Below are 16,790 nucleotides of genomic sequence, written 5' to 3'. Positions count from 1 at the left end.
CCAATTTTCATGGAACACGGTGGACCCACAGCAACACAGCTGTGCACGTAGTGGGATACGCATATTCTGCACGTCATTCCACTTGCGTTCATGAAAAGGGATCACTGATCTCGGCAACAACAGTCCCTTTGCCAGCAGAAAGTGTCCAACTGGCTTATATCTCATGCTGTATTTCTAGAGATTTTTTACCCTGACTTTTCAGGACAGCAACTGAGACATCACAAGACTTTTAGATACTGCTTTCCAGTATAAAAGTACTTAAAGGAGCAACTGCTTAGAGCTTTACTGCAAAGCACCTGGCATAAAAATATAACCTCATATAAGAAGTAATCAGCATTTAACAGTATGATGCATACAGGCCAAGACTGCAAATCTGACTTTTATGTGGACCATTTTCTCCTCACGTTACTCTGCCCTTGTGCCTGTCCCTCAGTAACATATGTTTGATTGCATAGCTCCTAGAAAAGTCAGTGTGTAACACCACAGGTACTGTTTTCTGTTTGTGTGAAAAGAGGCATTTCCCTCTTGAGTACTGCATTTCTATCACATGCTGTTTCTTTCAAAAAGTTGCTACTAAAGGCAAAACAAAACCAAACCCACTCTCTTCAGGTAAGAGAGAGCTCAACTAAGTCTTTTCACTGACTTCCAGCTAGTCCTTCTAAAGCATCATATTAAAATTGTTTGCCCTTTCTGAGATTAAGCAAAAGATAATTACTACTAAGAGACGTTTGTCCCCTTTTTTCCTGTACAATTTCAATACTCCTCATGATAACCTCCATAGCCTCACATAGCCTCACACTCTTCAGTGCTTTTTGCAGTTTGCTATCCTGCTTCTCTTCTTGAGGCACTCTTCTCTCAAAGCTGTGGCTCAAGTCATGACACAACCTGTGAAGACTTTTTTTAATGATCTAAGTATATTTCTAGAAAACACAATTAACTGAAGACACCATAATTCAGAAAAAAACGATCAGACTTCTGTTCAGGGGCAGTTATGTTCCTTTTCTGCTGTATATCATGGTGCCATACCTTGAAAATTATACTTGGTACAGAATAAGGGTAGCAAAACCGGCACAGCAACAAATAATTTGTCACAATGGCATTTTTTCACTGCTGTATGTCTCCCCTTTGATACCTGTTGTCTGAAAGAGCACCGCTTGATGGCTGATGTGCTATTCTTTCCTTATAACAGAATGTTTTTGGTTTTCAAACAGGACTTGGAGGAACCAAGTACATCTCCTTTGAAGAACGGCAGTGGCATAATGACTGCTTTAACTGTAAGAAGTGCTCTCTCTCATTAGTGGGTCGAGGCTTCCTCACAGAAAGGGATGACATCCTTTGCCCTGAGTGTGGGAAGGATATTTAAAGATCAAAACAAGAGGTGAGGAGAGGGGAGGAAAGCCATGCTTGCAACATATAGTCTGAAATACACAGATGTTCAGAACTAGCTTTGCCCTCTGACTTTTGCTGTACTATTAACATTACTTAACCTTTTTCTCCAAACTCTCCGAATTTGGAAGGAAAACAACTTCAAAATCCCTAGTAGCAGTAGTGGTGTTCAAGATTGCTACAGCTAACCAAAACTAATGCAAAACCCAAGATGTAACATCATTTGGGGGTTACTGACTTAACATACTCTTTTTGGTTTTGCATTTTGTTTTTCCACTCCATATTCTGGTTACAAGCAAGTGATGTAGTTCAAGGATTACAATGGCCACATACAATACATTCATAGACAGATATTCAGGGTGAAACCCTCGGCCCACTGAAACCAATGGCAAACCCCATTAAATTTCAGTAAGGCTGTGGTCTCACCTCAGTGTTCTCAAGCTATGTGACTAGTGTGCGCTGTCAAGTGTGTAGGAAGACCGTGAATGTAGAGGGTGTTCAATGTACAAGGATTTGTGCCATGCAATGAAGAGACATAATGATAAAACAGTTGAAGTGGGAATGCTTTGTAACAGGTACATATTTTATTGCATGACTAGCTGATCATTGTGTGAAGTACAAGCTCTGATTGACAGTGTCAGTATTACAGTTATTCGACATTACACTGCACATTGTATTTTTCAAAATAAAATCATTTAAAACAAAATAGTGATTGTGGTTTAATTGCATTTACATATTAGATATTTACAAATGAAACGCTTTCACAGTCTGAAGGAACACAATGCAAGAGCCACACAAAACACAACCCTTTTTGCACTTTGTCATTAGGAACCTGTGGGATTTAGGCAGTCCTCAGATGGACCCTGCTGATACAACATAGTCTTCTACTAACTGGAATTAGTGCGAAAATTATCAGCAAAACTAAACAACTGTGTGAAAATACTGAATGGAATGCAGCTGATAAAAATGTGCTAGTAGGCTCTAAGCTAAAAACCAAAATACTGTTTTCCTCGGCAAGCAAGGAGGTCAAGACAGCTCAGAAGACATTCATCTTTGCAAAAGTCAGAAGTTTAACTTCTATGCTAGGGCATGCTTTCATTTTGTTATGTATTGCAATATGTAAATAACCTTTGCTCTAGCATCATTTCTGCTACATGTCTGTTGCAAAGGCAAAGTTCAGCCACAACATGCTAGCAGGTCAGTAAAATCAAGAAGAAATAATCCAAAGGAAGATTAACACTTCCCAAAACAAACCTCAAGAAATCTGGCCACATTACACAATGTATGATCCTGGCACACCTTCTGGATGGAATTCATTTGCATCCAGCAAAAGAAGGAAAGTAATATGTCACACTTCCAATTGGAATCTTCAGATGTGGAAAGAAGGATTAAGCATATACTTTGTGTGTAACTGGGTAGGAAAAGTTTGCTCCTAGTTCCTGTCACCACTCTTGAATTTGCCTCTTTTTGTACCAAGTGTAATGTGCTCACAGGTCATTCCTCTCTCATTAATTCAACAAGATAAATAGATGCATCAGGTAAGATTTGGTTAGAAAACCATTTGAAGAACTTTGCTGGCTGACATTTTTGAAGTGCACACTGTGCAAATCAGATCTCATTGAATTACTAAATTCTATCTTTTTATTACTTTATTCTATGGTGAAGGCTGTGGTAAAGAATGGCCATGAAAATCCCTCTTACAGAAGAAGGCAAGAAGCTCAGTTTCTCCTCTGGGATCTGGCAATCCCCCAACACACTGCAGCTCTAATACTTTACTGAGAAAAGAGAGATTACTAAGGGGATAGTGGAAGGGAGCAAAAGCAGCATGGCTTGTACCTTGCCCTCCAAGAACTATAATAGATGGCAAAATGGTCCCAGCTTTGAGGAAAGCAAGGTGAAACATGACAAGCCTGAAAAGCAAACTAGCCTGAAAACAAGACATCATGCTAATATTCTAGTACAGCTCTGCATACTACTCCTTAACACATAACAACACACATGTGAGCCTAGCAACTGAAACTACAACAAAATATAGACTAAACTCTAAACCACTGCCAAGAAGCCACACAGAAAACAGAACTCCTACCAGGCTATTATACTACTGCAAGGACCAGCACTTCACACAACACTAACTGCCGCTAAACTCCAGAGTTGCTACAGTCTTTTACCCCGTAAACTCTTTCTTAAGGTCTAATCACTTCAAAGTCCACTGAAATGTAAGCGTGTAAAATGAATAACCTTAATTACATCACAAAAACAAGTCAGCACTACTTTGTTTGCTTTTAATTGAATTTATTTAAATAGGATAAGGTTACTTAAAAGACAACTCTTTACATACAAAATGTACATTACGTTAAAGTTTGCTGTACTCAAGTACAAAAACTGGACAAGAGTTTAGTAAAAGGAAAACAGCACACTATTTCAAAACACACATTCTTACCATTTTACAGCATTCGAGAAGTGTCTTTTATGGTGTAACAGTGAATGGAGAACTTCTGTCAGTAATGAATTAAGCTACAGGTTTTGGTTTCAACATTAACCAGTATTACAAATGTAAACATATTTCAGATCACTACCAAGAGAGAGCTTCTCTTAGTGGATTAACTAAATGGATTCAGAAGTCGATTCTTTTTCTGTTTTACTAAGTCCAGGAGTGTGTTGTTATTATTTACCATTCATATCTAAAATGGATCTAAATTGGCTTCACTCTGTGCCACTGAGTTTTAGTAATAATGTTTCTATGAACTTAAAGGGATTTCTGCCTTATAAGGAACTACCAACAATGCAGATGAAACACCAAGTTTCACAGAAAATCAACTCCCATCTTAACTGATCAAAGGAAGGGAAAATAGGTTAGCAAATTTTATTTATTTTTTAAGAATGCACCTACATACGCTAATGCTCTCAAGGTATTACTTTGTCTTCCTATCCCTGTCCCTTTCCAGCTAAGTTCAGAAAGCACTGGCCTGCATTCCACATGTTTTCCCCACATTTTATAAGCACGACTGTAATCAGGAGAACAGCAAATTTGCTACATCAGCACATTTTTACGCTTAAGCAAGTATAAAATATGCCTGTGTATTCAAGAGAAAATGGCACTAATCCATTCACTACTTCTTCTCAGAGATCCATATCAAACAGCCTAATAACATACTCCCATCTGTGTATGTCTTATTTCATATGTCAGTAAGAGAAACTTCAATTTGAAGTAATACTGTTAAAATAGTTCATCTCTTATTACCAATCTAACTTGCACTGTAAATTCTACACTCCTGTACAATATAAAGGAAACATTTTGTCTCAGATTACCTTACCAGCAGAATGGTCAGTTTTCTCATCTAAATGAGTTATCTTTTTAATGTCAAGAAGGCTCTTGGGATGATTCTAAACCTCAATAGCTATTTTAACTATTTGACCGTAAGTGGAAAAAACCTGAATCTTACTGAAACAAAAATAATGTCTTTCTGGGTGTGAATCGGAATGACATGCTGGAGATGAACTATAATAATCTTCAAAGCTAAAAAAAAAAAAAAAAAAGAAAAGGGGGGTGGGGCTGGTAGTAAAACATTGTAATATTGCCACCTTTTAAAGAAATACTGAGCTACTTGGTGTACATAAGTAGACACTTTTAAGGTGACTGGTGAGAATGACTCCAGCATTACGACAGGGAACTTTTAAAGTCGTTAAAACTTCACAGCAATCTGAATCCCTGTAAGGTTTAAAAAGAATTGTACTTCAACTGTTTAAATACGACTTATCTGTTTGAATATATGGAAGTAATACTTAAGTTTCAAGCGCCATTAGCTACTTCATGGCCATGTAACATGCTGGATTTTCTTCTTTGCTTCTGTAGGTTTTAGGTCATTCTGGAATATAAGAAAATATATAAGTACTCTTAGATATATTGTGCAAGTAGAAGTTAGAAACTAACCTGCTGTATTTAAATCTTACACCGACTATGGCTGTAGGCATCTCTATGCTACTACAACAGCTTTCTACTGCCATCTTGTGGAGAACGCTAAATATCACACAACTTCTTTAAGATAGAAATAAAGCAAATCAATTCAACTATCTGCAAATAACATACGTCATTTGGTTTTTCTTAATCCCACAATTAGTTACCCAAAAGTATCTTTCAATTATGCATCTTAAAGACAGGCACATATTGGAGCTTCTAAACATACTTCTATATTTACATCAGATTGCCTTCTTAAAATACTTGTTGAAATAGGATTGTCCAAGAAAAAAAGCCCACACATACTACTAGGAAACCCAATTTACTTCTGTCAAATAGTAAAAAGTTAGAAAAACAGATGGGAAAGTTGCTTTTCCTTTGTAATAATCAGTATAAAAAGTGAAATAATTGCCAAAACCTCAGATCAACTCATCTTTCAAGACCCACCCCAAGAAACCAGAAAAAAAAAAAAGCAAGCAAGCCCAAAGTAAAACAATGGGAGACTGAAGTGGTGAAATAATTACCTTTCACCATATAACATAAGAAAAAAAACCCTGAGAAATTACAGCTCTAACAGTTCACACAAGCAGAGTAAAGACAGGTATATCACTTCTCAAGAACATTCTACTCCTCTGCTCTCTTGAGACCTCACTTGGAGTGCTATGTGCAGTTCTGGTGTCCTCAACATAAAAAGGACATGAAGCTGTTGCAGCAAGTCCTGAGTAGGGCCACGAGGATGATCAGGGGGCTGGAACACCTCTTATATGGAGACAGGCTAAGAAAGTTGGGGCTGTTTAGCTGGAAAAGAAAAGGCCGCATGGAGACCTCACAGCAGCCTTACAGTATCTGAAGGGGGCCTGTAAGGATGCTGGAGAGGGACTCTTCATCAGAGACTGTAGTGATAAGACATAAGGTAATGGGTTCAAACTTAAACAGGAGAAGATTAGGCTAGATACAAGGAAGAAGTTCTTTACTGTGAAGGTGGTGAGGCACTGGAACGGGCTGCCCAAAAAAGTAGTGAATGTCACATCCCAGGCAGCGTTCAAGGCTAGGTTGCAGAGCTTTGGATGACATGGTCTAGACATGGCAAGCAGGTTGGAACTAGATGATCTTAAGGTCCCTTCCAATCCTAACCATCTATGATTCTGCAGAGCAGTGGTTTGGGGAGCACAATCAAGAGATCTTTCTTCTCTTTAAGAGTTTCAGTGTTTATTTACAGCAATGTTGTAGATTGCAACCACTGAAATGTTTAAGGAAATTAGACCTTAAGGAGAGACAGTTCTGTGCTAGTCAGTGTAAGAACTTCAGTTTATCTTGACAGTTAAAGAACAGTCACTTGCTTGAAAAGGCAACTGTCCTTACGGTCATATTAAAAAATATATATCAGGCTTCACACTTTTCAGCCAACTACATTGACTCTTCCTGGCTCCATGACTTACTATTCAATATTAATTTCAGACAGTAAAGTAATATCCATACAATACACTTGCCTAACTTCAAACATATCTAACCAACACTAAGCAAAGAACTTACTGGTATTAACCTGAACAACAAAAACTGTGGATAAGGTGGAAAGTAAAGTGTCAGAGCTCATAGCTTTTAAGTGTTAGATATACAGTCACTTAAAAGTGCTCATCACTGCGTCTACAAAACATTTAAATGCAATGTAAAGCAGCTGGGAGGTGCATACTAAAGAAGTTTCAAAAGCTCTATGGGCTCAGATCTGACCAATACTTGAAAGAGTCCTAAGTATTAAAATAAGCTATTAATACTGGTAAGTACGAAACACACCTCTCCAGCATAAATCTGACACAGGGCTACAGCCATGATCCTTGTAAAAGTTCTTCAGAACAGCCATGTTTTTAGGTGCTCATGTTTAATAGAAGTCTGAAGGAACCTACCAATCCACACAGCAAGGATATTACCTGCATTCTTTCATGAAAGCTTTTTTTTTTTTGAGAGAGAGAAATTAATAGAAAGCATTTTGTGACCCAATACTGAGAAAAAAGAAGTGTAGTGACCTGAGAAAATTTTAATCAATGTAATTTACACTGCATATCTAAAGCTCCCCCTGCAGTTCAACTGAGAACAGTCAGAAATACCTCCTCCTTTGAAGCCCAGACTTACTCCAGATAGTCCCATACTCCAGTGGAAATGTGAAAATGCCTTCATTTGCATCATGAAGAAACAGAAGACAAATACAAGACTTATCCCTACCTCACAGCATGTTTTAAAAAGGACATAGCCCATTGCTCCTTGTTCACTGACAAGCTCATAAAAGACTAATTACACCTCTGTCAGAAACAACCACTGTTCTATCTTTTGCCCCAGCTGACAGCTACATTGAACACAATTACCTACACTTTCAAAGATATGCCCTGCTGAATTCATATATCTGGCCTTAGCTCTCCTCTCATCACTTCAACTCACTGGCCTCCTTCTGCGCCCAGCTGTAGTGTATATTCTCTATAGAAAATTTGTTTGCAGCTGAATCTAACTTGCAGAAAGAAAGGTAACTATTTACCTTCATGGTTAACAGCTCAGTAATCAGTCTTCTACTTGAGAACAGCACTAGTCTGCTTAAGACCTTAGCGTGTCTTTCTCATCATCTTACAGAAGCCCAGGTAGCTGATTAAGACCAGCATGGCTCAAAATGAGAACTCAACATTTAGCCTCTCACTTCAGTTAGTATGGCTTGTTGTTATGGCTTCTCATTCAGACCCACAGTCTAGGCAGCTCTCCAGATATTCATATCCAGTTCCTTCCTCTAGCTTGCCAATTCCTATGTGAGATTTAAAACAGATGGCATTCTTCCTCTAAGGACATATTCTACAGCTCTCAGCATCCCACTTCAGATCCTGTAACATCTCTTCCTTCACTTTGACAAATGAAAGCTTGTCCTACTCAACCATTCAAGTGTTATTGTTACAAATGTTATCACTCCATTTTTTTCTTCCCTACTACAGAAAACAGACCACTTGCCCTCCCTCTAAGGCTCTTCATGTTGTTCTGTAATACCTGTTCTCTCTCTCAGACCTGCCAGTAGGATTATTTTGTTTGTGTTTTATTTGACTGCTACCAGCACCGCCTTAAGTATTACCTACCAACTCAGTTTAAAGTTACATATATGTTTTCTACAAAACTGCTCCTCTTCACACAGAAGTTTCCTATGTACAAGTACAAAAATACTTAATTTCTTTCCTTTTAATCTTTCCCAGACCAGCTACTCTTTTGCCTGTTTCTAAACAAAACTCTGCTATTACTCCAAAATAAAATAATCCTGAAAACTCTTACAAGGGTCTATATTTGGTTCCTGCAAGTTGCTATTGAATAAAAAGCTGCAAAGCAAGATACTGAATGTACATACCGGCAACTCAGATTCTTCTTTTGGAACAGCTCTCTTTAACTTCACAACAGTAGTTCCTGCTACTGGAGACAAGGGGTACACCTTCAGAGTAGCCAACATACTGCTGTTAGTCTTTGAAATATTGTTCTGCTTAGTCTCATTATTCCTCATTCCCAGCTTAGCGTCCTCTGATAAACTGGAGGCTGAAACGTATGTTGCGGTATTCGGAGGAACAGATAATCTTCTAACAGTGTTGGTGGTGCTTCCAGCTGGAGGAGGTTTTAGGCGATCAGCAGCTCCATTTTCTGTCTTTTTCACTTTTATGCTTGTACTTGTTGAACTGCCATCAAATACAATTAATGGCCGTTTCCTTAAACCTTCTGCCACTGTAACACTGAAAATACAAATTGTAAAGTTATCAGAAACACAAGCTACATGATCCAAAAACAGTATACCCAAGACACAGCTAGTGAAATATGAATTTAACCTTGCCTAAAGTAAAAATATCCCAAAATACTAACCTTAAACTCTTTGCTACTCTAAACTTAGGCAACAGAAATTGCTTTCAAAATATAAAGGGGGAAGGGAGGGAAGCAGAGGGGTGTCTGAGGAAGTGTTCCTTAGCAAAGAGGGTTCTGTAGGAACTTTCTAGGCAGGCAATTATAGCTGTATGACCAAAGACTATGCTTATCCTACTGTAGCTATTTGAGAATAACTAAAGAAACAATAGCTGTCAAGTATTTCAAAAGGTATTTGAGAAAGTATATGCCACCTTACCTACAAGAACGGCTCACAGAGCAAGTTCAGCTCTTATTCAAATTTGCTTCTACATTACTATCTGTTCACAACATTATATGTCACATAATCCTCCTCTTTTTCTATTCATCCATTTCTGGGAACTGGTAGAGACAAAGACAGACCTTCAATTCATTTGGACTTTGTTTGTTGAAAGATCAGACACAACTTCTTGGCTTATATTTACAGTAAATGCAGTTTCAAAAGGCTGCTGGGGAAATGTGCCCTTCTCAGGACCAGGACTGCTCAGCCAGGCAAGTTGCCTTGATTAAGTATTACTGAAACAGCCCTATACGGTTACAATGTATATTTTCACTCCAAAAGTCTAAAAAGTGACACACACTTCAAAAGTAAAACATGATACATTTTGCTCATTTGGGTTTGTCTAAGAACTTCCTCAACACTCCTGACAAGGACACATTTCCCCAGCAGCCTTTTGGAACTAGCTTTTCATGTGAAAGAAGAGATTTAATGCATTTTTTCAGTTACCTTCCTTAACAAAAGTCTAACAAAAGGCTGCTTTTCCTGTGGACGTTTTTTATGATTTTGTTTCTGTTTGTTGGTGATGGTGCACTCTTGTTTGGTTTTTAATTCAGCATGGTGAAGATCAGCAAGCCAGGAACTAACTGCAGTTCTGGGAGGATCATTATTTATTCTGAACTGAATTTTAGAATTGTAGCACTTGTATAAATGACCACATGCTACAATACAGATAATATTCCCAGAGAAATACTTTGGGAAAGTTCCAAAAGAACTCTGGATGCTATACCATCAAGAACTGTCACATCTCATTTTTAGATACATGGTTCACAGAAGTACATGGAACCCTGGTTGTGACATTCCCTTTCTCTATATAAAGTACAGGCAGATTAAAAGCTTCAGAGCAGGACTCATGTTAGCCAGCACTTGTCTGAGAGAGGACACTGCTGCTGGCTAACAGCTGAAAAGAACACTCTGGGATCCTATTTGCTGTGGCAGGACACTCCCTGTGAAACCCAGATTTCAACACACATCTCCTACATCCAAGAGAAATGTAGCCACACTTTGAGCTGGCCTGGACATAGAACACAGTCTGAGATTCTGACCATCCTCTTTCTTTCAGCAGACAAGATTATATTATAGATTTTCCAAATTAACTGTCCCTGAGCATGAATACTTTGTGAAATGTTTGAAGTTGGAGAGACTGCATTTGGTTTTATTTGGTATGACTGTCTGCAAGCTCAAATATTCAGTAGTAAGATGTATAAACCATCATCTGTGACCTCAGATATTCGATAGTATTATTGAGGTATAACTGCAGCTCAGCTGATACACAGCAAGTCTTTGAGGATGTACCATCAATTACAGCAGTAAAATTAAACAATATGCAACACTGACTTTGAATTTTCAATCTGTTTTTACCTCTTATCTGCAACTACTAGAAGCATGCAAACACACAGTGAACTGTGCTGATCAAGCCACCATGCCTCATATTAATTCCAGTGCATGTTGTAAAGCTGTGGTTTCCAGAGAAACTCATCAGAAAGCTTCCATTGTTCACACGATCAGTTTACCTTATTTCTAAATTTAATTAACAGCACACTTAGTTCCTACCTCTGAATTGCACATAGCTTAGAACATCAGAATACCTAGAAATTTTATTTTCTTTTTAAAAACATTAATGTCAAGCTCTACTTCCCCCTCTGCAGAAACGGCACTTCTGCTTAAATAGTACACGTAACTGTGAGGAAAACTGTAATACTTTAACATCCTGAAGTTTTCTTAGTGCAACTTTTACTTTCTGAAAGTCTATTTCTCCCGTTTCTCTCAAGTTAGTAATCTTAGCAATAAAAGCTTAACTTTTCTAGGCAGTATTTTGCCAATATGTTAAGTATAAAAGATACAACCATAGCAGGAGTATTGACTGCTGGAAAATCTCCAAACTACCTAACAACAGAGCAAAAGACTAAGCCTAGTATGCCAGATATTAAGTGCTAAGAGCAAGTGGTACAGAAAAGCAGACTTGTAGATTAAACACACCTCCTTTTACTTACTACTTTCCCAGAAAATACTGCATAGGTAATCATTAGTGAATTTTACTGCACTAAAATAAGAGCCCCTAAAGTTATTCTATATATAAAGGCTGGATGAAGCCATTCTCCCATCTGAACATTAACATTGCTTTATCCTCTCAAAAGCATCCAGCCTACTATCTTCCTTTTGTGATAAAAAAATTTCTTTTCCACCTATTTCGGCACAGCAACAGCTCTTTTCATTATTCAAACACTAACCTTGTGCTTTTATCCTCAAGTTGCAAGTTGTAAACAAACTGAGGTACTATAAACTTTCATGCACATGAAAAAGAAAAAAAAACCAAACCAGCATAAGACAACTCAGTGCACCAGTCACTGCTAACATATAAAAAAACCAACCAAACAACAACAAGCAAATCAACCACTTGAAAGAATTTGATTAGCTTTTCACAGTTAGAAACCTCAGTAAAGCTAAAACACACCCATGAAATCCACAAGCTGTAATACTGCAAAACTATGAGAATTTCTATCCACCTTTACTTCAGATGTACTATTGAAGCTGAACCACAACTCCATCCATGTGCATCACACATCAAAGTCCTGAGCTGGGGGAAGACTGGGAGGAGAAGTTTTAGTAAAATAAACTTTTAAGGAAGATTTTGCTTTCTGATCAAAGACAAAGATTTAAAAAATAAAGCAGAATGTTCTTCAGAAGGCAGATGTTAGTTTTGAATTGGACACAAAACTGCTGCAGCATACAGCCCAGACTATAGACCATCCCTATCCAAGGAACAAGCATAATTAAACATTATTTTGGCCCTTTACTTAAGCACTGTAAAAATATCATTTTTATTTAACAATTATATACTGAAACAACAAATAACTTCTTTTTTTCTTCATTATAAAGTACCCTGAAATGTACCAATAACCCTGTATCAGTACAAGCTGGGGGATGAAGGGATTTGAGAGCAGTGCTGTGGAGAAGGACTTGGAGCTGATGGGTGATGAAAAGCCCAACATGACCCAGCAATGTGCACTCCCTGCCCAGAAACCAACCACATGCTGGGCTGCACCAAAAGGAGTGTAACCAGCAGGTCAAGGGAAGAGATTCTGCTCCTTGATTCCGCTCTTTTGAGATTCCACGTGGAACTGTGTGTCCAGCTCTGGGGCCCCCAACACAAGAGGAAAGTGGACCTATTGGAGCAAGCCCAGAAGGAGGGTTGATGAGGGTGTTGGAGCACCCCTGCTATGAAGACAGGCTGAGAGAGCTGGGCTTATTCAGCCCAGAGAAGTGCAGGCTCTGGGAAGACCTCACAGCAGCTTTTTCAGTACTTAAAGGGGACTTACAAGAAACATGGGGACAGACTTTTTAGTGGGGCCTGCTGCAACAGGATGAAGGGTAAAGATTTTAAATGAAAACGTAGATTCAAACTGGATATAAGGAAGAAATGTTTTACAATGAGGGTGGTGAAACACTGGAACAGGTTGCCCAGAGAGGTGGCAGATGTCCCATACCTGGAAGTGTTTACAGTCAGGCTGGACAGGGCTCTGAGCAACCTGATCCAGTTGATGATGTCCCTGTTCATGGCAGAGGGGTTGGACTAGATGAACTTTAAAGGTCCCTTCCAACCCAAACTAGTCTATGATTATATGAAAAGCACTATAATTCAGCTACCATTAATAATATTTAGATGACAAAAAAAATCACCTTCCCCTTTTTCCTGTTAGGCAGTAGTAGAATCTAACAATTCGGACCCAGAAGACCTGAGACAGCAATCTCTACAAACTGTAACAATATCCAAAAGCTGTACAAGTTTCATTAATCAGGCAAACAAAGATTAGACTAATTACATTGTCCTAAATTCTGCAAGTGTAGCCCAATAAAAGCTAAATTACCTTTTATTCTCACTTTTAAACTCATTTTGCTGTCTTTTCTTCTCCATCATTTTTCCCCATCTACTTTTTGGCAAGTCACGCTGAGGCAGAGGAATGGCATGTTGAATATAGAGATCAGTGAGACCATCTTTATCCATCTTTACATCATTTTCAACTAGTATATTTTTCTGTGGGGAACAACAACAAAAAGAAAGAAAGTTGTCATTATTATGACAAATTCAAAGCACTGACACCTCAGTGGCATTATTTCCATTTTGAAAAGCTGCTTTAGTGTACCAGGTACAAATGCTAGGGTTTCAGAAGTGACAGCACTGCAGAGGTGACCAGTGTGGGGAGGCCAAGCACAGCCCTGTGCCAATAACAGGTCTGCTGCCTTCCTTCCGTCAGCTTCCTTTGTTTTTCATGTGGATTACACTCAGTCCTTCCTTGAGTCAATGGGAAATGAAAGATATTTGGGTCAGTACATAGTGGTTTCTTTTTCCACCACCTGCAAGCACATCTCTTCACTTATTTCCTCATGTGCCTCTTCCTGCATGCCCTTTTGTGTCTCCTGCCTCTGGTGGCTGCAGCTCTTTTTTAAGTACATTTGAGCACAGCTGCCATGACCAACTTGGCTTGAAATTTTAGTGTGTGATGGGCTGTTTCCATCAGTGTCAGAGACAGCTAGATGCACCTACAGTCAGTACTGGGCAGTACGCTGCCTTTGCCCACACAAGTGAACTCTCCAAAACTCTGCAATATTTCCCAAACTGGGAAAAAAAAAAAAAGGGGGGGGGGAAGTTATGCTGGACATCCTGTTGATGACTGATGTTTTCACGCACTCTTTAGCACAATTCCCTGAATCCAATTTCCCTAAATCCAACTAGAATACTGCTTTTCACTCTTCTAAAAACCAAACTAGTAAAACATACTGCATTTCAAAAAACGCATTAAAAGTGTAGAGATGCTTCCTCCCCTAGATCCCAAAAGGGGATTTCTAGCAACTGTCAGGCACAACAGAGAACCAATTTTCTTTCTAACCATGTATAGGGTTTTGAAAAAAAAATTTCTTGCTACCTCCTTTCAAATTTATTAAAAGAGAAAAAATCTCAGTAATTTTCTACAAACTAGAGGTCACTGAAAGCAGGTGATGTCTCTGCCACTATTGGTTTTGTGACTTCTGATGTCAACCTAAAACCTGTACATTTTTGTCTACATAAATTACATGACAAAAATTCAGTGAGCTCATACAAAAAATTAAGACTTTGATTACTACTGCTTCGTGCACCTAAACTTTTCAGGCAAGGACCTAACAAGTATTCTAAATCACATCAACTGAAGCTTCATATGATTCAAACCAGTTTATAACTCACTTTCAAACTCAATTTCTTTTTCAGTTATGCATACTTAAGCAGTAGCTTTACTGGCTTTGTAAGACACATTTCCTTAATTCACTGGGTATGAACGTGGCAATTATAATAATGATCACCCATCCACGGATAATTTTACCGTATGCAAACACTGTCTCACATGCAGAGACTAGAGAAAGCTGTTCGTTATCAGCTGCAATGCTCAAACACAGCCCCGGACACACCTCTCACACCACGGGCCTCCCCTAATCAAGTACCTAAACTACACAACCAACTTGTGTATACCAACTTGGATTTTGCTTGTTTATTCCCTGAACTCTTCTTGCGCGCATATTTGCGAAGGAAATAGGAGAAATACACAGCGCAGGTGTGACGCGGCGGAAGGGGGGGGTCAGGACAACAAGCAGGACCGCAGGGCAGCGAGGCCTCCCCTCCCCGCCTCAGGACCCGCTGCTAAGGGCCTGGCTTCCTCCCCGACGGCGCCCTGACGCACCTGCTCCAGGGTGAGCAGCAGGAACTCCTCCGAGAGCAGCTCCGGGTGCAGCAGCAGCTCCGACTCCGGACGCCCCGACTCCCGCTCCACCTTTCCGTCAATGCCATCGTGGCCTCCACCTCCGACCCTGCCCCTTCCCCGCGCAGCCATCTTCTTCCCCCCGCGACCCCCTTCCGGTTTCCCACAATGCCGCGCGGGGCGGAGCCTGGCGCAGGAAGTGGCGCGGCGGGGTTACGTCAGGATTCGCCGCTGGGTTAAACGTGTCCGTGATGGTGGCAGCGGTGTGATACATTGCGTGCTATGTTGTGTACCTGTCGTTGGTAGCCATGGTTACACAGCGCGGGCCTGGGATGAAGTGACCTTCTCGAAACAACAAGGATCTCATTGGCACAACCAGATCCTGGTCGTGTTTGAAGGATCAAAGGAGAACATTCAGGACTGGTAGTACTAAAGGATGAGTTACTTGACAGCTTGGCAAAGTGACCATTCGGTTACCTAACTTGGCAATGAAACCAACTTTTAAGGTGTCCTGAAGTGAACTGCTTTCATTATTATACTAAAAATCACACCCCCAGGTCAGAAAGACCCCAGCCCAGGTGAAGGCCTCTGATCTGAGCATGGAGAGTGACTAGAATGAGTGACGCAGCAAATGTTACATATAGATTACAAGCAACACTGGCAGTGTGCGATCTTGTAACTGTTGTGTATAAATGTAACAAGAAAGCCAGCATCTGTGTGTTTGATCTATGGAACAACCCACCTAGCAGCCAGGCGTGAATAAACACAGTATCTCTCCTGAGCCTGTGGAGCTGCTGTACTGCATGCCAAGCACAAACCTCCTTCCAAATCCAGTTTTTGGAGAACAGCAACTAACACCACTTCATGAGCTGCAATGACTGAAGTTGTTTTGCAGTTCCAAAGTAAAGTAGCTGCCAGCACGTTTGAGTTGGCAACCTGCCTACGTACTCAAAGCGGAAAGAGGAATTAACAAACGATTACATTAGTAAATTAACCATGCTGTCGTTACAATATGAAATTGCAATGTAACTCAGAGTACTTGATGTACATCACAGCAGTAAGAAGGATGAGCAATTCAGAGTAACACAACAAAAACATACACACAGAACACATTGCATACATATGACCCTATGTGTAACATCACTGCTATACACAGCACTTCCAAGAATATGAATACAAGTTCGGAATACCTAAAACTCATTTAAGCGTACAAGCAAACAGTGTAATAACATATTATTTCACGTGGTGCCCCTCAGGCTGCCCTCTGGCAGTGTGTATCACCCATCTCCTTGCACTCTCCCCCTCCCAAACCACCCACAACCACTGTTACATTCCGATTTCTCTTGGAAGAACTGCTTTTCCGCCTGTGTCAGGAAGGACCTGCCCTGTGATCACAACCCGTAGCTCTCCTACAGCGATGGGAAACAACAAACAGCCACCCCGGGCCGGCCCCAATCCGAACTTCGTGCGCAGCGCAGGGGCTCCCTCCAGCCGCCCTTCCACGGTGCGGATGCGCCACCCGGCTGCGAGCCCTAGGCCG

At 40.0% G+C, this 16,790-nt stretch overlaps 2 protein-coding genes across 4 annotated transcripts in view; one reads left to right on the top strand and one right to left on the bottom strand.

Annotated features, from left to right (window-relative positions):
• The window catches only part of FHL2 (four and a half LIM domains 2), a 40,077-nt gene extending 37,985 nt beyond the window's left edge, over nt 1-2,092 (top strand). For both annotated transcript variants that reach the window (XM_061377786.1, XM_061377787.1), the window contains exon 6: nt 1,212-2,092. In XM_061377786.1, the coding sequence (XP_061233770.1) occupies nt 1,212-1,363 (152 nt within the window). In that variant the 3' untranslated portion in view covers nt 1,364-2,092. The remainder of the gene's footprint in view (nt 1-1,211) is intronic.
• Nucleotides 1,949-15,558, bottom strand: CUNH2orf49 (chromosome unknown C2orf49 homolog). 2 transcript variants are annotated; one of them, XM_061377789.1, is made up of 4 exons: nt 15,233-15,555; nt 13,391-13,557; nt 8,709-9,081; nt 1,949-5,252 (listed from the first exon to the last, which is right to left on the bottom strand). In XM_061377789.1, the coding sequence occupies exons 1-4, from the start codon at nt 15,380-15,382 to the stop codon at nt 5,196-5,198; spliced, it is 747 nt and encodes a 248-aa protein (XP_061233773.1). In that variant the 5' UTR covers nt 15,383-15,555; the 3' UTR covers nt 1,949-5,195. The 2 variants fall into 2 exon arrangements, with proteins under 2 accessions (XP_061233773.1, XP_061233774.1); XM_061377790.1 differs by lacking the exon at nt 1,949-5,252 and adding an exon at nt 7,303-8,123 and having other exon boundaries at nt 15,233-15,558.
• Between the last annotated feature and the right edge of the window lie 1,232 nt (nt 15,559-16,790).

This window comes from Neopsephotus bourkii, unplaced genomic scaffold (assembly GCF_033783945.1).
Source record: "Neopsephotus bourkii isolate Nb327-2 ecotype Australia unplaced genomic scaffold, CSIRO-AGI_Nbou_v1 NB_1760, whole genome shotgun sequence".
Lineage (NCBI taxonomy): Eukaryota > Metazoa > Chordata > Aves > Psittaciformes > Psittacidae > Neopsephotus > Neopsephotus bourkii.
The sequence above is the reverse complement of the archived record's forward strand: the minus strand, read 5'-3'. Positions and strand labels throughout refer to the sequence as shown.

Coding starts and splice junctions, on each gene's coding strand:
- CUNH2orf49 (XM_061377789.1), bottom strand. CDS start 15,382: ATGGCTGCGCGGGGAAGGGGCAGGGTCGGAGGTGGAGGCCACGATGGC. Junction 13,558..15,232: donor TGCTGCTCACCCTGGAGCAG/GTGCGTCAGGGC, acceptor TGTTCCCCACAG/AAAAATATACTAGTTGAAAA. Junction 9,082..13,390: donor TTTAAAAGTGAGAATAAAAG/GTAATTTAGCTT, acceptor TTGTATTTTCAG/TGTTACAGTGGCAGAAGGTT.